Raw genomic sequence first — 22818 nt, forward strand, 5'->3', positions numbered from 1 at the left:
AATAAAAAGGAGTTGGTAGACACAGTCCCTGCCCACAAAACACATACAGTCTAGAGGCAAGCTTACAGTCTACTCTCCCAGTGCTCTGCACTCATTAGGTCATAAATTTGGTGAGGGCCAAGGTAATTTTTACTATTGCTCTCTTCCAAGAGAGCTCTGTGCTCTCTTGCACAGTGTTCTGCATAAAGGAGACTGTAAGCTCCTTGAGGGCCAGGATCATGACTATTGACTCTCTTGTACTCTCCCAAGCATTTAGTACTGTGCTCAGCACACAATAAGGGCTTGTTAAACTCTAGTGATTGAAGAGAAGACCTTTTCCTCTCAACCCCTTCTGCTTCATGAAATAATATATTCAGAAAGCCTTCTGATCAGTGTGAGGGATCTAAATGGGATCCTCCCTCCCCATTCTCCCTAGTATCCCCCCAATGCCTGGTAGCAGCACAGCTCCTAAGGCCCAACCTCTTTTTATGTGCCCCAGTACTGACAATTATAGTAATTTGGAGTTCTGTGGAAGTACAAATCTGATACAGAAAGCCTTGAGGGGGCCATGAGCTGGAATAGGAAACACAATAGCACCAGAGAGGGAAAGAGCAAGGCGGGACGGGGGCATGTGGAAGGAGAGAGCTCCACTTGGGTTCAACATTTTACTGCTTTCTTTTTGTCCTAAATGCCAACTGTGAGGTGGGTCTGTGAGGTGATTATGGCTGTGAAAGAGAAAGTCCTGGAAATTCTTCTTCAGCTCAAATTTCCAAAGCACTGCCAGTGTCCTGGTTTTCTTCCTAGCTCCACTACCTATCTCATACTCCACTCAATCAATCATTCTATCAATCAATGGTATTTATTGAGCCCTTACTGTGTGCCAAGCACTGTATTAAACGCTTGGCAGAATGCAATATAACAGAGTTTGAAGCAGCATGGCCTAGTGTAAAGAGCACAGGCCTGGCAGTCGGAAGACCTGGGTTCTAATCCTGGCTCCTTTATTTCCCTGCCTCAGTTTCCTTAATTTTAGATTGATGAGGAGGAGGATGAGGATGATGGTATTTGTTAAGCGCTTACTATGAGCCAAGCACTGTTCTAAGCACTGGGGTAGATTCAAGGTTAAGAGGTTGTCCCACATGGGGCTCACAGTCTTAGTCCCCATTTTACAGATGAGGTAACTGAGGTTCAGAGAAGTTGAGTGACTTGCCCAAAGTTACACAGCTGGATTCAATACCTGTTCTCCCTTCTACTTAGACTCTGAGCCAATGTGGGACAGGGAGTGTGTCCGACCTGATTAACTTGTATCTTCTCCAGTGCTTAGAATGGTGCTTGACACATAGTAAGTGCTTAACAAGTATTATTATTATTATCATTATCACTATTATTATTATTATTATTATTACTATTATGCATGTTCCCTACCCACCAGGAGCTCACAGTCAACAAGGAGAGACAGGAATTAAAATGAAATCAAAGTAAGTACATAAATGCTGTGGAGCTGAGGGTGGGGTGAATATCAAGTGTTTAAAGGGTACCGACCCAAGTGTATAGGTGATGTAGAAGGGAGAGGGAACCAGGGAAATAAAGAGCTTAGTTGAGGAAGACCTCTTGGAGGAGATGCAATTTTAATGCGGCTTTGAAAGCGGGGAGATGGAGGTGTATCAAATATGATGGGGAAGGGAGTTAAAGGCCAGAGGGAGGATGTGGGTAAGAGATAGATGAAACTGAAGTACAGTGTTTAGGTTGGCGGAGAAGTGAAGCATATGAACTGGGCTATAGTAGGAAATCAGCACGGTAAGACAGGAGGGGACAAGCTGGTTGAGCTTTTTAAAGCCGAGGGTAAGAAGTTTCTATTTGATGTAGAGGTGGATGGGCAGCCCCTGGGGAAGTTTCTGAGGCATGGGAAGATGTGGACTGAATTTTTTTTTTGTGGAAAAATTTTCCAGGCAACAGAATGAAATAAGGACTAGAGTCAGGAGAAACAGAATGAAGACAAGACAGGATATGATAAGTGCTTGGAACAATGTAGTAGCAGTTTGGATTGCCATCATCACCATCATCATCAATAATATTTATTAAGTGCTTACCATGTGCAGAGCACTGTACTAGAGAGTATAGGACAGATTTTAGCATTGCTGTGAAGGTAGAACTGACGGGATCTGTTGACATATTGAATACCTGGTTTGAGTGAGAGATGAGTTGAGGATAATCCCAAGTTTATGGGCTTTTGAGACATGGAGAATAGTGGTCTATAGTGATAAGAAAGGCCAGGGGAGGATAGGGTTTGGGTGAGAAGAGGAGTTCTGTTTGGGACATGTTAAATTTGAGGTGTTGGCAGACCATCCAAGTAGGAATCCAGTTCCCTTCCTCTGCCTTCCTTGCCCTCCTAACCCAGGCTTACCCACTTCTTTAGCTAAAAATTCAGCCACTCCTCATGGCTGGGGCAGGGTGAGGCCCAGACAGTCTAAGCTCCCACACTGACCCTGTCCCTGGTTTGGCCTTCTGCTTCTATTTCAATCAATCAGTGGTATTTATGGAGCAATGATTGGCTGCAGAGCACTGTATTGACCACTTTGGAGAGTCCAATTGAGTTAGAAGACCCACTAGATTATTATTATTATCATTATTATTAGTTTAGTAAGCTCCTTGACACCAGGGATCATGTCTTCCAACTCTATTTTACTCTCTAATGCCCCTAGTACAGTACTTTTCACATAGGAGGCACTCAATAAATTCCACTGATTGATTGATTGGTAAAGTAAGATGAGATGGAGGGGATTTGAGGGACACCCACAGTGGGGGAAAGATGGAGGAAGAGCATGTGAAAGAGAGAAGGAGCTGCCAGAGAGGTAAGAGGAGGACCAGGAAAGTAGTAATAAAATAATAATAATAATAATAATAATAATAATAATAATACTTGGGGTATTTGTTGAGCACTTAGTGTGTGACAAGCACTGTACTAAATGCTGGGGTAATACAAGATATTTAGGTTGGACACAGTCCCTTTCCCATCTGGGGCTCAAGGTTTAAGTAGAAGGGAGAACAGGTATGGAATCCCCATTTTACAGATGAAAAAAGTGAGGCACAGAGAAGTTGAACAACTTGCCCATGGTCTCAGAACAAGCAATTGGCAGAGCCAGGATGCAATTGGCAGAGCCAGGACTAGAACCTAGGTCTTCTGATTCCTAGGCCTATGATCTTTCCACAGGGCCATGCTGCTTCTCTAAAAGAGGACTGTGTGAGGGAAACGAAGATTAGATAATGTTTCCAAGAGATGGATGGGGGTGGTACACAGTGTCAAATACAGCTGAGAAGTTAAGGCAAGGAGGAAGTCATCGGTGATCCTGGAGAATTCAGTCTCAAAGAAACAAAGCAAAAACCAGACTGGAGAGGGCTAAGAAGGGAATTGAAGAGAGGAAGTGGGGGCAGCTGAAGTACAGAACCCACTGAAGCAGTGTGGACAGGAATGGGAGCAAGGGATGGGGTGATAGCTGGAAGGGGGAATGGGTTCTATAAAAGGACTTTTTAGGATAGGAGAGACCTGAGCATGTTGAGAAGGTTGAAGGGAAGGAGCAATCAGACAGTGAATGGCTGAATATGATAATAATAATAACTATTATTATTAATAACATATGTTAAGCACTTTCTATGTGGAAAACACAGTACTAGCTGCTGGGGGTAGATAAAATATTGGCAGTCCCTATCCCACAGGGTGCTCATAGTCTAAGAGGGAGGGAGAAATCAACATTTTATAGATGAGGTAACTGAGACACAGAGAAGTTAAGTAATGTGCCCAAAATCACCCAGCAGGCAAGTGGTGCAGTTAAGACTAGTCAGGGAGGAAAGAAGAGTTGACGCAATTGTTTTCAGAAGTGGAGAAGAAATTGAGTCAGAAGCTCATCTGGAGGCATACCCCTTGCAACTTCCCCCCAGCCTCTTACCACTTGAAGACCCTGGCTAGCTTAACCCACTCTTGAATGGTACTTCTCATGCCCTTCCTATGTACCAGTCACGGAACTAAGCCCTGGGGTAGATACAGGATAATCAAGCTAGACATAGTCCTTGTCCCACATAGGGGGTTCAAGTCTATATTGGAGGGAGGACTCAATCCCCATTTTACAGATGAGGAAACTGAGGCTCAGAGAAATTAAGTGACTTGCTCAAGGTCACACAACTGACAAGTGGCAGAGCTGGGATTAGAACCCAGGCCCATGCTCTCTCCACTCGGCCATACTGCTCCTACTAGAGATCTAATGCAAGATTCCAGGTGAGTCACTAAAAACTCCCTTGTGCCTCAGTTTTCTCATCTGTAAAATGGGGAGACTCACCTCCACTTCTTCCTGCTTTCCAAGGATGCAATGAGACAAATGATATGAAAGTGCTCTGAGAAATAAAAGCCCCACACGGGAATAGCTATGGCAGCTTCAGGAATCTCTCCCTTTCAACACAAAAATCCAGTCCCTTTTTGAGAAAATGGGAGCATTTAAAGAGGCTTTCCTTCTCTTCCTCTGCAGGAGGTTCTCTGTTGTGCCACCAGTCTCCCTATCCTTGGCCGTGTGGCCCCTCCAGCCGATGCCCACCATGGGGCTTCTGCCTTCCATCCAAGCAATTGCCAACTCCCTCACTCTGCATCCCCCAGGGGCCTGGAGCCAGAAATCTATGGGAAGGACCGAAGGAAAAGTAACCTAAAGCACAGAAAACGTTCTTCCGTCCATGACATCTGAGGCATCGAGAAACCTGACTGGGCTTTGAGTCGTCCAAAGGGGACACACACCTACACACACCTCTGTCCCGGGGATTCCTGGCCAAATGTGTCTGGCAAGGACACACGTCAGTCTGAGAGAGGGCAGGCTTGGCTGGTGCCTCCCTTGCATTCTGTCTGGGGCCAGAGGGCAGAGAGGTAAAGCTGAGGCAGTTGCCCTCAGATGTACTACCTTTCTTCACCCCCATGCTCCTTCCAGGATGACAGCGCTGCAGAAGAACACAGGAGTCTCAAAAATCTAATCTGACTCCAAGGAGTTCTAAAATGGTCTTCCCTGCCCACCTGCTCCTTCTTCCTTCCTCCACTTTCCCATATCTTCTCTGCTCCCCTGCCTGAGGGGGCTCTGGAATCCAACATACCTCTTGGAAGGCTCGCACCGCTTTTCTTTGATTAATGTTTACAGAATATACTACTGTGCTCGACTCCCCGCACCAACCGCCCCTGCCCCAACCAACCCTACCCAGCAGGGACTGCCTCGCCCTTGCCTGCCTGCGCCTACCTCAGGCAGCAGCAGGGCTTTCCATCCTCCGCTGCCCCCACTCTGTCCTGTTCCAGGGTTCTGAGGTGACCTCGCCACACCACCACCATCCGACAGGGAGCAACCACTCTGCGGGCCGGCCTCGCCATCCGCTCAGGTCCTAAAACCTGAATGGGCCTTGCCACTTCTCCACCTCCCGGGCAGGAGCCACTTCCTGGAGGGAGGGAAGAGGGGAGGGAGGATGGGAGGCTGGGGAACTCCTTTGCCTGAAGGTCCTGAGACATGGTTCAGTGACCTGGTGGGACTGAAGGAGTGGGCAGAGACAGGGGAAGGACTTGATGGGGAGTACCTGCCACCTGGGTGGGGGCACATCTAAGTCTACTGGGGTTTTGTGAGCTTCAGCGGCTCAGCAGGAGGGGTTGAGGGACTGGGCAGCCCTAGCTGCAACCAGGCACCCTGTAGGAGGCTGACCCGGAGGGACTTTTTTCAGAGAGCAGGGAGCGGCACATCTCTGTTCTTCCCTGAGCCAGGACCAGCCAAGTGAGCCCCTCCCTTCTTTGAAGCTGCCACCTCCTGAGCCCCCCAGCCTGCTGCTGCATCCATCTCAGCTCTTCCCGGACTGACCTGTCCACTCAGACCCTGTGCCCAGGCCCTGTGGCTCTGTCGCCTGGCCTGGCAAGGATCCTCCAGGTCCAGACCCACCCTTTCCTCCAGGCTGGGGTCTTGACTCTCCTGCCGCACCGGCTCCTTTCAAAGTTGGAAGCACAATGTTCCTTGTGAGTGGAGGGAAAGGAAAGATTGACTGATTTTTTTTAACCTCTAACAGCCTCTCTTCTATTTACAGGTGTCAGGGTGTTGTTTTCTCACTGCAGCCCGGCAGGGCACCTCCCTGAACCTCTCCCGAGGGGGGAAATGAGTCCCCGTGGTCAGGTCTCCCATTATTTAAAAGTAATAATAATAATAATGATAATAATTACTGCCTATTTTAAATGTTATTTTATTTCCTCAAATATTTAAGAAAACAGCTCGTACTGAACTGAGAAAGTCCAGAAGAAATGTTTTGAATCATCCCCGCAGTCGGGGTTTGAGGCATGGTTCTCGTTCAGAACAAAGTGAGCTTGGGGCTAGGCCGGGAGGGCCAGGGGCATCCAGGGAGCCTATCAGAGAGGGCAGGGAGGGCGCAGGATCCCCTGAGAGGGACTCCAGGGAACAATGAGGCCAAACCCTGTTTAGGCCAAGGACTGTGAGGACAAGGATGGGTGGGGGTGGGGGAGGAGGTTGGGAAGGGGGGCTGGAGGGAGGGAGCTCTTTCTTACCAATAATCCAGGTCTTCTTTTCAGGAAAAAAAAAAGGGCATTTTTTAAAAAATGCAATGTTTTCCAGATGCTAGACCAGCTGCCACCCCAAATCCTCTTTTAGCTGCATTTGTTTATAATAACCATAACCCCCCACCGACTGCAGCCGTCATCTTTCCTTTGGCACCGAACATGTCCTAAATACGACTCAACTTTTGCTCCTCTCTCCCTGCCTCCAGGGTGGGAAATTGAGGGCAGGGAGGCAGGCTGGTTTGGAAGAATCCTGGCTGGGGAGGAGAGGTAGACACGCTGCAGCACACTATCAGTTCTTGGTTTTAAGGAAACTGTATTTGATTTGTTAAAAAAAAAATTAAAAATGAAACATGGGCTTTTGAACAGGCAGAATCCTCCTGCCCTTACTCCAGCTGTAGTTAAGGTGAGAGTGACATATTCGCTCTGAGATCAAGGTAGCACTGAACTCCAATAGAGGAAACAGGGGGCCAAGAACCCACCCCCACCCACCTCTGGTAGTCTGGTGTTCAGTACTTTAGAAAACATGCAGAGAAACTACAGAGGGACTCAAGAAGCACCCCTTAGTGGGTAGAAGTAGAGTTCAGCTAGATCCATTAGATTCACAAGCAAACTTCTTCAACATCAGGGCTGAAGGGAGTCTCCAGTCCTGTAGAAGAAGACCAAACCCCAACCTGTCCTGGGGTTCAGCCTCCTGGTGGCAGGTGGCTGGATCCTTTCAGGGCTAGGATTCTTCAGTCCATTCTGCTGGAGCCCACGAACCTGGTTCAAGGAGTTGGAAAGGGATGTGGCCAAGAGAAACTCCTGTGGCTCACAAGTCTGACTGGGGTTCCCTCTGCAAGGAGCCTTCTTGGGCTAAGATACCAACGTATCAGCAGTCCCCAAGAACCTGAGTGTCCAGCTCCCCCGGCTTTGCTTGCGGTTAGACAGCGAGCAGGGAAGCACTCTGGATGTGGCTGGACCCCAAGAGTTCTGCTCTCACATTCTCGGGGGCTGTTACTCCAGTGGCCATGGATTTTGAGGCGGACCCAAGGAGACCCTGGATATTGCTTCTCCTCTACCTTGGGGTGCCTTTCCTAGACTAGGCCCAGGCACACGGATGGCAGGAATGAGCTCAGATTCCCAAGAATCCAAACCCAATTTTTTTAACCAATAGCTTTACTCTCCTCTGGCCCCAAATGTTTAACCACAGCTGCCAGCTGGGCTGGGGGGAGGGGGTTAGGGTAGGGGGTTCTCTTCCTAGCAAAGGTGCTGATGTACAGGGAGAAGAGGTTCAGACAAGTAGGGGGACAGAAGGAGCCAGAATCATCTTCAACCCCAGAAGCCTGAGAGTTGGCTGACACTGGTCTGGACTTAGGGGTCCTGCAGGCCCCACCCTGCCCCCTCCTTCCACATGGGCGGGGACCAAACAAGACTACGAAGAAATTCCAATCACTGGACTTTATTGCAATTCAGACAACACAGCCACAGCTAACTGCTGGGCTTGGGTCCCAGAACACAGAACCCCTCAAACACAGAAAACGGAAGTGGAATTCCAAGGCAAATCCAAGTAAGTAACCTGCTTCCTCCCCTGGCTTGGATCAGGGTGGCCCGAGGGTACATGAGGAAGGAGCTGGAGAGGAAGGCTTGTGGGTGGCCACGGCAGTGATGCGCTTTTCAAAGGGCCCAGGTCCAGCGCCTTGATTCCTGAGTGGCTTGGCCTTTTGAGGCCTGGCCCACACTACCCCCTTGCTCAGAGGGTGGACAGTGGGGCTGGAGATGGAGGGGAGCAGCCGGGCTTCTCCCTCCTCCAAATGCTTCAGTACAGTATATGTCACTAAAAGCGGGATTAAAACTAGACCTCTCTAAATTATAAAAAGGGGCGGGGGGGGAGTCTTAGAAACAGGCTGGACCCCTGCTACCATTTCTCCTCCTCCTCCTCTATTTCCAGTGAAGATGGAGGGAGTTATACATCTATCCTGCCAACTCGGGGAGCCTGGGAAGGAGGGAGGGTCCCCTGGGGTTTGCCCTGCTCCCACTCATTGATCTGGGACTTGCTTCCTCTTTCCTCCTGTGGAGCAAGAAGCAGCTGGTAGGATCACAATTTCTCAGGAACCAGGGCAGAGTCCCCCGACTTGAAATTAAATTAGTGCAAAAGGTAAAACAAGGAACACCCCAACAGGTCAATTATGAAACTAGGTTTCAATGCAGGAAACCAGGGACTTACACCCAGACTACAGGGAAAAGCCATCTCACCCATGGACAGTCCAATTTCACCACTCTTTCCCTCCTCCTCTCAAAAACTAGGAGGAGGGAAGCAGGTGAATTTCTCACAGGGAGCTATCCAAGAGATGGGGGCTGGGTTCTCCCTCCCATTCCCCTCCACTACTTAGTGATCCTCGACTGGGGGGTGTTTTGGATGAAGGTTGGAAGGTCGGAGCCAGACATGTCCCTGCAGCTGGCCTGGAAACCCAGAGGAAGCCCTATCCTCCAGGCTCACTCTCCTCCACGGCTTCCCCCGCCCACTCCTGGGCAATCCGGGGAGGTGGGGCTGCTGCTAGAGAATCCTTCATATGCCTCACGGGGGCCGAGTGGGATGCACCCGGCAAAGGAAGCCGGGAGCCACCGCTTCCGCTCAGTCCACATAATGAGTCCTCCCAAGGAAAGGTGTGTCAGTGGATTGAATGATCCGGCCTGCCCGGTGCTCCTCGAAGATGATGATCTGGGACATAGAGGGAAGCAGAGGAAAACCGGGGGATGGAGGGGAGACAAGATTTGTATTCAGGTGCTGGATGTGAGGCAAGGGAGCTCGAGATTGGAGTGGTAAGGGAAGCAAGGGCAGGGACACTCAGAGAACCTGCTGATTCAGCCCTCGCCACCCAGCCCTGGCCATCCTTATTCCCCTCAGCAGGGGCTTCTGGGGCATCCAGGACCCGCGGGCTGCGATGGCCCATGGACATGGGTTCTGAGACCAGGGGAGACAGGCTGGAGTGGCAGGAGAAATTGGGGCAGGGATAGGAGAGAGAGGTGATGTCCTCAGGAGCAGGATCTCCTACTTGTAGTCTGTGCCCTGAATTCTCCAACCCAATGCTAGGGACTCCTGGCATTGGTCAGACTGACAGGTGGGGTAGATGCCCTCATCATGGCAGCTTACCTACCAGACTTTGAGTAGTCAGATCTCGCTCAACAGAGATCCTATTCACTTCCCTCCAGGCACTCTCCAATACCTCCAGAAAGGAGGATGGGGTTGCATAGATGACTCTGAGATACTCGGCTGCATTCTCCTTCTCTCTTTGCTATACCTCTCTCAGAACCCTTGACTCTAAGGGCCCCCTGACTCGATGTCTGTTTTCAGGTTCTTAAGATCTTCCTAGAGATTGGGGGCAACTTGGGAGGGAGGTGTACAACTGGAGGACAGACTGAAGGAGAGGCTGTTGGGAGGGGGGTTAGGCGAGAGCACTGTGAGAGTCAGAGACTGTCTGATCCAATATCTATCCCTCCGCTTATCACAGTGTCAGCACTGGCTGAAGGCCATAACTCTGGTGAAGGGGAAGGGGGTGGGAGGCAACCTACCTCATTGCCTCCAGGGTGAAGCCAGGTTCCTGGGAGGTACAGCGTCTCCTGGGGGCCGGCGTTCCAGTAGCGACCAAGGTTCCGGCCGTTGATAAACACCACCCCTTTCTCCCAGCCCTAGGAGAGATGAGGACTGAGACACTGACTCTCACTTCCCATATGACCCCAGTGGAGAGATATGTCCAGCTCCATCTCGGGAGGCATTTCATCTGAGCCCTGCATCACTTCTCTGGGGCCTCCACCCTCCGGGGAAGGGAAGCTGGTCTGGACAACCGCACTGGAGTTGGAGGAGGAGGTAGGAGCAAGAGCAGGAGGAGGAGCTGGACTCAACAGCTGGGCCCTGGCTTGGGGAGCTCGGGGCTTACTCACCTCCAGCTTCAGGAAGGTGTCCCGTGGGAGGGTGCCGGCTTGCAGGGTTCCCCGGAAGAAAGCCGGGCCCATGACTTCATCTGGGATTGGGTTCCACTGGGTAGAAAGGAGGCTGTGGGAGGAAACCAGGAGGTTCTTGAAGGCAACCCCCAACCCCTCCCTTCCTAGGGCATTGTGGGAGTCAAGAAATGAGCAATCTAGGTCCCTGCCCAAGCCCTGAGCAGTTGGAACCCAAGTCCAACAGTCTTGCCACGCTGGGCTAGACCCATGTCATCCAACCAGCCCACTCTGACAACAATGGCACCAGGATGCCTGGAGAAACCATATGCAATTGCCCTCCTGGGCACCCGTGCCTTATGGTTAGGGATGATGCCCTCTAGTCACCCATTTTGAATGGTGCATCCATATCCCTCCTGAACTTACTATTTTCAGCTGCATTAATTCAAGTGGAACAAATTGCAAATGCTTACACTTACTGTAGGAAGAAATGTTTCCTGTTACTTGTTCGAAACCTACCAACTGCAACCTATAGTAAATTCCCCTTAACCTGGCACTGTAAGAAAATAATCATGATGATATTTATAAAGCACTTGTTATGTTCCAAGCTCTGGCCTAAGCCCTGGAGTGGAAACAGGTTAATCAGTTCAGCCACAATACCCTATCCCACTCACAGCTCATGGTTTTAGGGCTGGGAGAAGAGGTATTTTATTCCTACTTCACAGATGAGGAAATTGAGGCCCAGAGAAGTGAAGTGTCAAGCAATCCCCTTCCTGATGATGCCCAGCATTTGGGTGGGGGGGGTCTTTTTAATTTCTACCTCACCTTGAACAGATGAGTTAAGACAACAGTAACTTATGTTGTGCCTCAGAAAAGAGAACATTAAAAAATAACAATAATAATAATTGAGGTATTTGTTAAGCGCTTACTATGTGCCAGGCACTTTATAAAGCGCTTGAGTGGATACAAGCAAATTGGGTTGGATATGGTCCCTGTCCCGCGTGGGGCTCACTGTCTTAATCCCATTTTACAGATAAGGGACCTGTGGCACAGAGAAGTGAAGTAACTTGACCAAGGCCAAACAGCAGACAAGTGGTGGAGCCAGGATTAGAACACATGACCTCCTGACTCCCAGGCCCGTGCTCTAGCCACACTACGCCATGCTGCTTCCCAAGCATTCCTGGATCGGACCAATGGTCCGTCGAACCCTGGGCTCCTTCTCTGCCCATGGCAACAGGATGTTGGAGAATTGTGGAATTGTTGCCCTCATGAACAACCATCCTCATCCTGGATTTTTTTCCCATCCAGAGCCTTAACTTACCCTCTAGAAAACTTTTATGAACAGCTTGCCCATGAATTTATTAGCCAAACCCTTCCTGGACCTACTAATATTTCTGGCTCTACAACTTTCTGTGGGAATGAAGTCCAGAGGTCAGAAGAGACCTATAGCTGTCATGTGTAGATGTAATTTAGATTATTTTTCCATGCCTTTGTATTTTGTCAATCATATTTATTGAGCGCTTACTGTGAGCAGCGCACTGCACTAAGCACATGGAAAGTACAATTCAGCAACAGATAGAGACAATCCCTACCCAACAAGATAATCCCTACCCAACATTTAATCAGTGAAGTTCTTCTGCCACTACATGGCCCACTTTTGGGCCCACTGAGGTCTAGTGGCAGTATATATGCCCAACCTCACGGAATCTCATCCCCCAATGCCAGTTTGAGATTTCACTGCCCACTTCCTACAAGCACTTATACCCGGGGGGGAACCTACATATTTACAATTACCCATCCTCAAAAGGAACGTTTTATTGTTGGCTTTTAGCCTGCTTTCAATCCAAGACAGAGATTAGAAGCAGTGTGGCCTAGTGGAAAGACTTTGGACCAGAGGGTCTGGATTCTAATCCTGGCTTCACCACTACTCTGCTGTGTGACCTTGGGCAATCACTTAATATCTCTGTGCCTCAGTTATCTAATCTGTAAAATGGGAATTAAGACTATGAGCCCCATGTGGGACATGGACTGCGTCCAACCTGATTAGTTTGTATCTACCCCATAGCTTAGTATGATGTCTTGCACATAATATGTGCTTAAAAAGCATTTAAAAAAAATTTTTTTCCAAAGGCTGGCTGAAAAATCTCAACATTTTATGATTTTATGCCCACTGGACCATGCTACCTGCAAACCCCTTCAAACCATTTCCAGCAGATTGGTTGGACATGATTTGGCCTTACTGAAGCTATGTTGTCTTTTTCCCATTGGGTTGTGTTTTTCTATGTGCTCACTGATGCTAAACTAAATCATAGCTACTCCTAATTTGTCAGGGATAGGAGTAAGACTCACTGGTCTTTATTTCCCAGGATGCCCCCCCAAAACCCTCCTTATAGATGTTACAATGGCAATCAGCAAGCCCTCAGGGTGGTGACCCTCTGCAACAATAGCATCTGCCTTCTTGCCAGGAGGTTTGCAACTTCCCCTTGGAACTCCTTTGGAACTTTTAGATGGTTGCCACCTGATCCTGATGCATGATTTCCAGCTCCTGCATCAAATTTAGTCTGAATATTTCCACGGCTAAGAGCTGGGCTGCTCTAATGCCCACCTACCAACCCTCTCCCCTGGCAATGCTACCGTACAACTTCCCCGGGAAATTGATGCTGGTACAATGAAGAGCAGGAACCAGGGGCCCAGGGTAAGAACGTGACCCTCCCCATCCCCAATCATGGGAAGAACACACAAGAAATCGCCTGCTTTTAAGTTCCAGGTTGTACCACTGGCAGGGTGGGAGGCTGGGGAAGCCGCCACAGTGCCCGGGAAGACCTTGGCTTCTGGCTGCCCTATCGGAGGTGAGAGGACTCCCCTCACCTTTCAGTGAAGCTCACATTCATGTCCAGGCAGAAAATCTTGAAGTTCCTCAGAGGAGATCTATTCAGATAGATGTCTCCAACTAAACCTGGGAGAGCAAGAGCAGAGAGAAGGTGTGGAATGGAATTCATCCCAAACCTTTCGGCTATGGGCGAAAGCAGGGCCTACAGCAGGCCAGGTACAGAACACTCTTTCCTGGTGTTCCTTTCCTCTGGCTTCTGCAGATCTCACCTGATCTTCCTCTTCCAGGATGACACCACAGTGGCTCCCCACTCCACATCAATTCCAGAGATCCTTGAGGAAGTCGGGTCAGCAGCCAAGTGATACTCTGATCCAGAAACCCACCCAGAGCTGGCCTATTAGGGGATTCCCTGCTTCCCGGGTGGAGTATTAAAAACATCGGGAGCGCAGGGCAAGACACTTCATCCAAAGGACTCGTTGCAGTGTGTGGGAGGGCTCTTGTTAGCCCCTTGAAGTTGCCAGAATGGTGGGCAGGGAGGAAGAGGAAGGACTGCCCCTAGAGCAAAGTAAAACCCTGGCACCCCCAACCTCCACCCCTGGTTTCAAAGCACTGTCATATCTGCCTTCAGCGTTTTCACTAACTTCCCTCTTCAATGCTCTCTTCAGCCCACTTGTGTGAGGCCAGAAAAGAGCAAACAGCCACAAGCTCCTCCCACCATTGCCAGTCTTTGTTCTAAGCAGGCAGGTCTGCTCCTCTGTGCTTAGCTCTGGCCAGTCCCTCTCGGGCCTTTCCCAATGTTCTCTCCTGTAGGCAGGCCTCCCTGCTGAAATGGAGAGGGCAGGGGGTGCCAAGCCTTGCAACCTCAGATACAGGGTGGTGGCAGAGAGAAAGGTGGGACTCTCAAATGACCCTGTTGCACAGTATTAACTGCCTTCTTGCCCTCAGGAATGAGGGGAGAGTATTTGGGGCTATTCTGCATCCCCCTCTAGACTGCAATCTCGTTAGGGGCAGGGAACAGGTTTACGAACTCTGTTATACTAAACTCTCTCAAGCACTTAGTATAGTGCTCTGCACATAGTAAGCACTAAATCCATAGTATTTATTGAGTGCTCATGATAATAATAATTATGGTATTTGTTAAGCACTTACTATGCGCCAGGCACTCTACTAAGGACTGGGGTGGATGCAAGCTAATCCTGTTGGATAGAGTCTCTATCCCACACAGGGCTCACAGTCTTCATCCCCATTTTACAGATGAGGCAACTGAGACACAGAGAAGTGAAATGGCTCGCCCAACAAGTGGAGTACCCAGGATTAGAACCCATGACATTCTGACTCCCAGGCCCATGCTCTATCCATTACATCACTCTGCTTCCCTATGTGCAGAGCACTGTATTAAGCATTTGGGAGACTACCATACAACAGAATAAGGGGGAATATTTACAGTCTAGGGGATAAATAATTGATTGATTAATTGCTTATAATGACAATAACAGTAGTATTCATTAAGTGCTTACTTTGAGCCAAGCACTGTAAGACACAGTCCCTGTCCCATCTGGAGCTCACAAGTCTAAGAAGGAGGAAGAACCAGGATTGAAACCCCATTTTACAGACAAAGAAACTGAGGCACAGAGAAGTTAAGTAACTTGCCCAAGGTCATGCACACCTCAGGCAAATGGTGGAGTTGGGATTAGACCCCAGGTTCTGTGACTCCCAGGCCTGTGCTCTTTCCACTTGACCATTCTGCCCCTCTGGTGGGCTAAGGAAGGCAACATGGAATTGGCTGACGTGAAGGGAATGGCAGCTTGTCCTAGCTCTGCCTGTCCACTGCACCTCACTCCATCCAGATATCATTCTAAGCCAATCCAGTCCAGGCCCAGTCTTGGTTTTTCAGCTCTGATCCAGGTGGCCCCTGGAGTTCCCTACTCACTCAGTCATCCAGGAAGCCCAGGGGACAGCTCTGAAGCCAACCTGGGAATGGCCCAGGGCTGAATGTCCATTTCCAGGCTGCCCCCTTCTGGACCTGAATCTCAGGCCTGGGCTGAGATAGCAGAAGCCTTGGGACAGAGGGCCAGGACCAGGACCAGGAAGAGAGAGCAGTAGCAGCAGTTGGGCTTTCTGGACGATGACCCACTCGGTGCCTCCCCACCCTCAACACAGACCTGAGGAAGTCTGCCATGGAAAGTAACCCGGTTTGGGTCTGAGGGTTCCAACCCTGATCCATTTCTGTGGTCTGCCTGGAGCCAGTGTGCATGGTCAGGGAGACCTCTCCCCGTGGAGCAGAAGCACAGGGATTCCTGATCCTTGGTGGCCCAGGCAGAATCAGCACCCACAGAGAAAAGGACCACGGCAGAGCCAAAGGTGAGTCCAGTCAAGCCAGGGAAAGATGACCCCAATGTGAGGCCCCTGAGTGCCAGGGTGCCCCCTTCCTTCCCTAGGGTGATCTCAAGTAGGTCCCACCCCTGAGGTGATCCCAAGTAGGGGGGAAGAAACTGGCTTACCTTTGCGCTGCTGATTAAGGACAAGCCCATAGTTGACTCGCCCACGATTTTCCACCAGGATCCTCAGCTTACGGTAGCCCTGGGGAGGACAGAACAGCTGGTTGATATGGCCCAGGCCCAGAACTGCCCTGGCAACCGAGGGGTCAGGGGACTCTGAAGCCAGGCTTCATGCGAGATTCAGACCAGCAGCTGTGGTTGAGTGCTGCCGCCAGCCCTGGAACCCCTTGGGGAGGGGGTTGCGATGCTTCTCAACCTCTGACACAGAATGGCACTGAGCCCAAGCCCCCTGAGATTCAATCACTTTTACAGCCTTCTTTGCTAGAGGAGGATAACGGCAACCTGCTTACTTGTCAAACTCCCTCACACACCTCATGCCCAACTTAGAGTCCCACTGCAGAAGGAAGCTTCAGATTGAAGGAGTGGAGACATTCCGAGCTTCCATCTATGTCTAGCGATGGGGCAGGATGTTTAGGAAAGGAAACACAAGCTTGATCTTAGCCCGGGGTTGACAATAGACTGAGGAGAGCTGGGAAGGGCCTTACCTGCCCTTCGGGAATGGGGAGCTCCAGAAGGTTATAATCCAGATACCCAACAAGCACTGTGTTCACAAATACCTGCCCGAGAGAAAGAGGGAAGAAAAGAAGTCAGATTCAACCAATCGGCCCACCAACTATGAGGGGTGGAAAGGAAGGGCCCTTAGCTGGTGATCACTAGGGAAATCATCCCTAGTGTAGTAGAAAGATCTAATGGTCTTAGTGGACCACAAGCGAAAGGAGTCAGGCAAACAGCTCTTACATTTAGAGTGCAAGCAGGATTTGGGGAAACATACAAAGAAAAATACTGGGATTTGAACCCTAGAAAAGAGGAAACAGAGAGAGGACTTGATAATGGACTTGACAGGCTACAGGAAAACTGGTGGCCAGCTGTTCTCCATCTTCACTGTGGACAGAAGGAGGGGAAATGGCTTAAGTTAAAGCCTGAGGGATGGTGGTTAATCACCAGAAAAAATTTCCCAACTGATATTACTAAGGTTTCTCAGGAATTTCTCTCTCTCACAAGGCTTCAGTGGCTCCTCATTGCCTGCCATTCCGGTTCTTACCTGGGCTCTGTCCCGCACGTGGTTCTGGGAAGACAGCAGCCCTCCCCCGGAGATGACAGTCTCATACAGCGTGTAGCCATATGACTGCCCGTTGCCACCATTCACCGGAAGGTTCTCCATGTTGACTGGCTTCTCTGATTTGAGGGGCTGAGGAGAGAAATGAAGTGGAGAGTGGGGGAGGGCATGGGAGTCAGAACTGGAAATCCCCACCACCACGAGTTCTTGGGACCTCTTTTCCTATTTCAGAGGTTCTCCAAGACCCAGAGGGTAGGTGAAGCTTTGCTATGGAGCTGGGAGGTGGAGCGGGGAAGGGAGCACCTTAAAGTCTTTCAAAGGCAGACCGCTGGTCTTAGCCAAGCTTGATACCCACATCTTCTCCAAATTTTACTTCCTTCCATCTCTGCCTGGGTCTGGCCTGCTCCTGAGGACAAGTCCTGAGCCTCGAAGCCATAGGGTATGCTCTCTGGGTCTCCTTCGCTATGAGAAGCCCCACGGGGCCAGGATGCTCTGAGTCTTTCTCTGTGCGTCTGCCTCAATTCTCCCCTTGGCCATCCTTCCCTCCCTCTGACCGTCCCCATTTCCTGTGCTTGGCCGGGGGTGCCCACCTGCTCGGTGTACTGCAGGACGTCCCAGAGAGGCACGTAGAGGGATGGCTGCACAGCTTCGTAGATGGCCTTGGGGGACAGGCTAGGCGGGAGGGTCAGAGGGTCTTCTGGAATACAAGCGAGAGACTAGGTGAGGGTGGGTAACCCTGCCAGCCTCTGCCATGGGATTCCTGGCCCTGCCCCTTATTCTGTGCCTCAGTGGTCCCATGTCCCAGGATGGCATTCTGACAATTCCCACATGCTCTGGTAGAGAGAACAGGCAGGGAACACCTTTATTTGGCCTCTCCAGTCTCCTCTGGTTTCAGCCCTTTCTCCCGGGAATGAAGACATTTGTGGTTGGAATACTAAGCCACCCAATGGACTCCTTTCCCCACCTCCCTCCACCCACTCCTGCACTGAAGAAAGCTCAAGAGCAAGGGACAAAATCATTGGGTGGCAGGAAAAAGGAGGGAGGAACAGGAGATGCTGAGTACCTATGATCTTGCTGAAGAACTGCCGGAGTTTGAAGTACTTGGATGTGTAATCTCCCGCCTCAGTCAACACTGCATCATAGTCTGCAAGAAAGGCCCACATCTGACATGGGAGTCTCAGGAAAATCCTCTGCTGACCTTCAGAGGAGGTGGCGCTGCCTGCAATCTACTTTGGGGATGTGTCAAGCTGGGTCTGAAGCCAACAGAATCCTTCTCTTCACTCCTAACTTCCCTCCCCTGACTCTGCCTTCTTTTTCTCTGTCTGGATCTCCCTCTCTCCCAACCCAGGTCTGGTTGGCTGCAAAATCCCCTGGCAGAGCTCTTCCGGTCAGAAAAGGAGGAGTTGTTGGTTCTAACCAGCACATCCATCAGTGACCCTCAACCCTAATTCACTCGGCAGATTAATGCTGCAGAGCGAGGTTTTGGAGCAGTGTCGTCTAGTGGCTAGAGCACGGGCCTGGGAGTCAGAATTATGGCTCTGCCACTTGTCTGTTGTGTGACCTTGAGCAAGTCACTTGACTTCTCTGTGTCTCAGTTTCCTCATCTAGAAAATGGGGATTAAGAATGCGAGCCCTATGTGAGACAGGGACCGTGTCCAGCTTAACAGATACCATAAAAAAGTCTCCCATTAATTCTGGTAGGGGGTGATTATTACCAGTGCCAACAGCTATTGATCGGGTTTGGGAGTATTAATGAAAAGTGACAGCAACATGTAGTTCAATTTATAAACCCAAATGTCTCTGCTATATCTTCAAGAAGCAAATTGGAGTTTAAGCAAGGAGGGGGAATGGCTGGTGCGTGGGTAATTCAAGGAGAACTGTAATCAGGTTTTGACAGGTTCAGTCTGGCCCAAAATGGAGAATGAAGGATACTTTCCCAATGAAAAGGATTCAGAGGAGAAGTGAGTTACTTGTAATGGTGCTTGGTGGCTAGAAATGTTCATAATTGCCAACTAGAGATCAGAGCTCATTATCAGCCAGGGATAAACCTGCTCAGCCTGCCCTACGCCAAGGCCAGATCCATTTTCAACTTTGAGGCAAGTACCTTGGATGCCTCAAATGCTTTGTCCAGCATCCCAGTCAATCAGTGGTATTGACTGAGCACTCACTCAATGCAGAACACTGTACTAAGTGCTTGGAAGAGGGAAATACAATGGAGTTGGTTAAAATGTTCCCTGCCCACAAGGAGCGTACAGTCTACTCCTAACCTGAGTTCCGGATACGCAGACATTAAACACTCTTTTGCATCATGATTAGGCTCTCACATCAAGATGAGAGTGAGATATTCAGAAATCGACCTGTCAAGGGGGTTGAAGCGAAAGAGCAGCCAACATTCCCATCCTCTCCCCATAGTAAGCTTTGTGACCATCTTCAAAGCTCATAACTCTGGGGGTGGGTACCACCTCACCGAGCCAGGACTCTGGGAGCTTTATTGGGAAATAGGTATCTCTGCTGCCCACTGCCTTCAGGGATGGGACCTCCTGGGGAACACTTGCCGTAGCTGGTGACATCGGACTTGTACTCATCAAAATCCAGAGCCCCATTCATGAAGCCAAAGTTGGTGCCCCCGTGGAACATATAGAGGTTGATGGAAGCTCCAGTGTTGATGACAGTCGACACTGTCTTTACCATCTCTAGAAACAGGAAGACAAGGTTGAGGTAAGGGATAGGGGGAGGAGGGATAGGGAGGTTCCAGGAGCCCATGGATCATCACATCAGCTCTCCCTGATGACAGTCAGATCTGGAAGCCTTCACTAGGGCCTGTCCAGCTCACCTGCTGGGCAAGCAAGATTCTGTGCACCTGGCCACTTCTTTGGGGCCCAACAACCTCTCACTGCCCACCGTGACCCATGAGTCCCAGAGATCCCCATCAACCAGCTAGCCCCAGGACTTGAAGCTGTCCCCCTTCAGGCCCCTGCCCGTACAAAGCACTCACCATCCGCATCGTAGATGTTATGGGGGCCACCCCAAGTGTCAAACCATCCTGTCCAGTACTCCATCACCATTGTGGGCTTATTCTCCTGGGGATCAAAGAGCAAGTCTGATGAGCTGAAGTATTCTAAGGGACTGCTTTAGACCTTCTAGACTGTAAACTTGTGGGAGGGGAATGTGTCACTTTATTGTTATATGGCACTCTCCCAAGTGTTTAATACAGTGCTTTTGCACATAGTAAGCACTCAATAAATGCGATTGAATGAATGAATCCTTCAATCAGTCAAGTGCTTATCGAGTGTTTAATTCTCTGCAGAGCATTATACTAAGCACTGGGGAGAGTCCAGCAGAATTAGGACACATTCCTGCCCTAAAGAAATAAACAATCTAGTGGGAGAGAGAGACGCTACAATACACTACAGGTGCGAGGAAGTAAAAGAGTACATAAAGTATGTATATTATTAGTGTCAAGAGCATAGGACTGGAAGCCAGGAGACCTTTCATTCAATAGTATTTATTGAGCGCTTACTATGTGCACAGCACTGTACTAAGCGCTTGGAATGTACAGTTCAGCAACAGATAGAGACAATCCCTGCCCATTGACGGGCTTACAGCCTAATCGGGGGAGACAGACAGACAAAAACAATAGCAATAAATAGAATCAAGGGGATGTACACCTCATTAACAAAATAAATAGGATAATAAAAATATATACAAATGAGCAAATGAGCACAGTGCTGAAGGGAGGAGAAGGGAGAAGGGGAGGAGCAGAGGAAAAGAGGGGAAAAGGGGCTTAGCTGAGGGGGGGTGAAGCTGGGGGGGGGGGGGAAGAGAGGCAGCAGAGGGAGCAGAGGGAAAAGGGGAAGCTCAGTCTGGGAAGGTCTCTTGGAGGAAGTGAGCTCTATATTCTAATCCCAGCCCCTGCCACTCGCCTGCTTTATGACTTTTGGCAAAGCACTTAATTTCTTTGTGCCTCAATTTCCTCATCTGTAATATGGGGATGCAATACCCATTCTCCCTCCCCTTAATTGTGGTACTTTTTAAGTGTCTAAGTGCTGGGGTAGATATAAGATAATCAGGTCCCACATGGGGCTCACAATCCAAGTAAGAAGAAGAACAGGTATTTTCAAATGAGGGAACTGAAGCACAGAAAAGTTAAGTGACTTACTCAAGGTTTCACAGCAGGCAAGTGATAGAATTTGAACTAGAACTCAGGTCCTCTGACTCCCGGGCCCATGCTTTTTCCACTAGACCATGCCATTTCTCATGCTTCCCACTGCTTCCCCTTTAGACTGTGAATACCATGTTGGAGAGGTCCCCCACGAAGTTGTATCTAGTTCTTGCACTTATCCTAGTGCTTAGCGCATAATAAGCCCTTAACACTACTTATTTCATAAGTGCTTCCGGAGGTTTGGGGCTACTTCAATACTTAGGTGGTATGGAAGTACTGAAGAGGCAGCTGAGGGAATATCACTGAAGAGTCTAGAAATTAATTAGGAAAGTCCTCCTGGAGGTGTTGTGATTTCAAACAGACTTTGAAGATGGGGAGAGATGTTGTTTTCACGTATGAAGTGGGAAGGAGTTCCAAGCAGGGAGGAGGATGTGAGCAAGAGGTCTGAGGCAAGAGAAATGAGAATGACGCACGGTGAAGAAGTTTACTTGAAGGAAGTGAAATGTGGGAGTTGGAGGGTAGTGGGATTCAGTTCTCTAGACTGTAAGCTCCTTGTGGGCAGGGATCACGTCTATCAACTTTACTATACTGTCCCAAGTCCTTAGTACAGTACTCTGCACACAGTAAGCGCTCAATAAATACCACTCATACTACTCAATACCACTGATTGACTGATTGTTAAGTAGTGGGGAGGGAATTGGCTGAATGCCTTAAACCCAGTAGTCACAAGTTTCTGCTTGATGTGGAGGGGAATGAGCAAACATTAAGGGTTTCTCTAGCCTTTAAGCTCATTGTGAGCAGGGAACATGTCTACCAACTCTGTTGTACTGTAATAATAATAATGATGGTATTTGTTAAGCGCTATGTGCCAAGCACTGTACTAGAGAAGCAGCATAGTTCAGTGGAAAGAGCATGGGCTTGGGAGTCAGAAGTCGTGGGTTCTAATCCCGGCTCCATCACTTGTCAGCTGTGTGACTTTGGGTGAGTCACTTAACTTCTCTGTGCCTCAGTTACTTTATCTGTAAAATAGTGATTAAGACTGTGAGCCCCATGTGGGACAACCTGATTAGCTTGTATCTCCCCCAGCGTTTAGAACAGTGCTTGCCACATAGTAAGTGCTTAACAAATACCATTATTATTATTATTATTACTAAGTGCTGGGTTGATAATGTACTCTCCCAAGCAGCATGGCATAGTGGATAGAGCATCGGCCTGGGAGTTGGGAGGTCATGAATTCTAATCACAGCTCCACCACTTGTCTTCTGTGTGATCTTGGGCAAGTCACTTCACTTCTCTGTGCCTCAGTTGCCACCTGTAAAATGGGGATTGATTCTGTGAGCCCCATGAGGGACAGGAACTGTGTCCAACCTTATTTGCTTGTATCGACTCCAGAGCTTAATTCAATGCCTGGCACACAGTAAGCTCTTAACAAATACCACAATTATTACCATTATTAATAAGCACTTCAATACAGTACTCTGCACACAGTAAGCACTCAATAAATACCACTGGTTGAATGAAGAAGCATGTGCAAAGCGATGTTTTAGAAAGAATGTCTGAGCACCAGAGAGAAGTACAGATTGGAAAGTGAGAGCCAGGGGGCAAGGAGATCAGCGAAGAGGCTGGTGCAGTAGTCAAGCCAAGATATGACAAGTGCCTGGGCCAGCGGAGTGGCCTTTGATTGGAGAGGCAAGGGAGGATCCTGGAAATAATGTGAAGGAAAAACTTACAGGATCTAGAGAAAGACTG

General features: G+C 49.3%; 2 protein-coding genes across 6 annotated transcripts in view; one reads left to right on the forward strand and one right to left on the reverse strand.

Moving 5' to 3' along the window:
* B3GAT1 (beta-1,3-glucuronyltransferase 1) overlaps positions 1–6202 on the forward strand; it is a 51286-nt gene extending 45084 nt beyond the window's left edge. For 3 of the 5 annotated variants that reach the window (XM_029075059.1, XM_029075062.1, XM_029075058.1), the window contains one exon: positions 4494–6202. The gene's annotated coding sequence lies outside the window, so the exon portion shown is untranslated. Of the gene's footprint in view, positions 1–1233; positions 1270–1408; positions 1439–4493 lie in introns of those variants that run through there. The other 2 variants (XM_029075061.1, XM_029075060.1) reach the window with 2 other exon arrangements.
* A 1767-nt stretch (positions 6203–7969) lies between these two features.
* LOC100090504 (beta-galactosidase-1-like protein 2) overlaps positions 7970–22818 on the reverse strand; it is a 67857-nt gene continuing 53008 nt past the window's right edge. Inside the window, exons 9-19 of the mRNA XM_029075057.2 lie at positions 19903–19987; positions 19463–19600; positions 17971–18051; positions 17498–17604; positions 16893–17039; positions 16336–16407; positions 15794–15872; positions 13331–13418; positions 10466–10577; positions 10097–10213; positions 7970–9245 (exon numbers count right to left, since the gene is read on the reverse strand). Coding sequence (XP_028930890.1) covers positions 9159–9245; positions 10097–10213; positions 10466–10577; positions 13331–13418; positions 15794–15872; positions 16336–16407; positions 16893–17039; positions 17498–17604; positions 17971–18051; positions 19463–19600; positions 19903–19987 — 1113 coding nt within the window. The 3' untranslated portion in view covers positions 7970–9158. The remainder of the gene's footprint in view (positions 9246–10096; positions 10214–10465; positions 10578–13330; positions 13419–15793; positions 15873–16335; positions 16408–16892; positions 17040–17497; positions 17605–17970; positions 18052–19462; positions 19601–19902; positions 19988–22818) is intronic.

This window comes from Ornithorhynchus anatinus, chromosome 11, assembly GCF_004115215.2.
Source record: "Ornithorhynchus anatinus isolate Pmale09 chromosome 11, mOrnAna1.pri.v4, whole genome shotgun sequence".
NCBI classification, from domain to species: Eukaryota; Metazoa; Chordata; class Mammalia; order Monotremata; family Ornithorhynchidae; genus Ornithorhynchus; species Ornithorhynchus anatinus.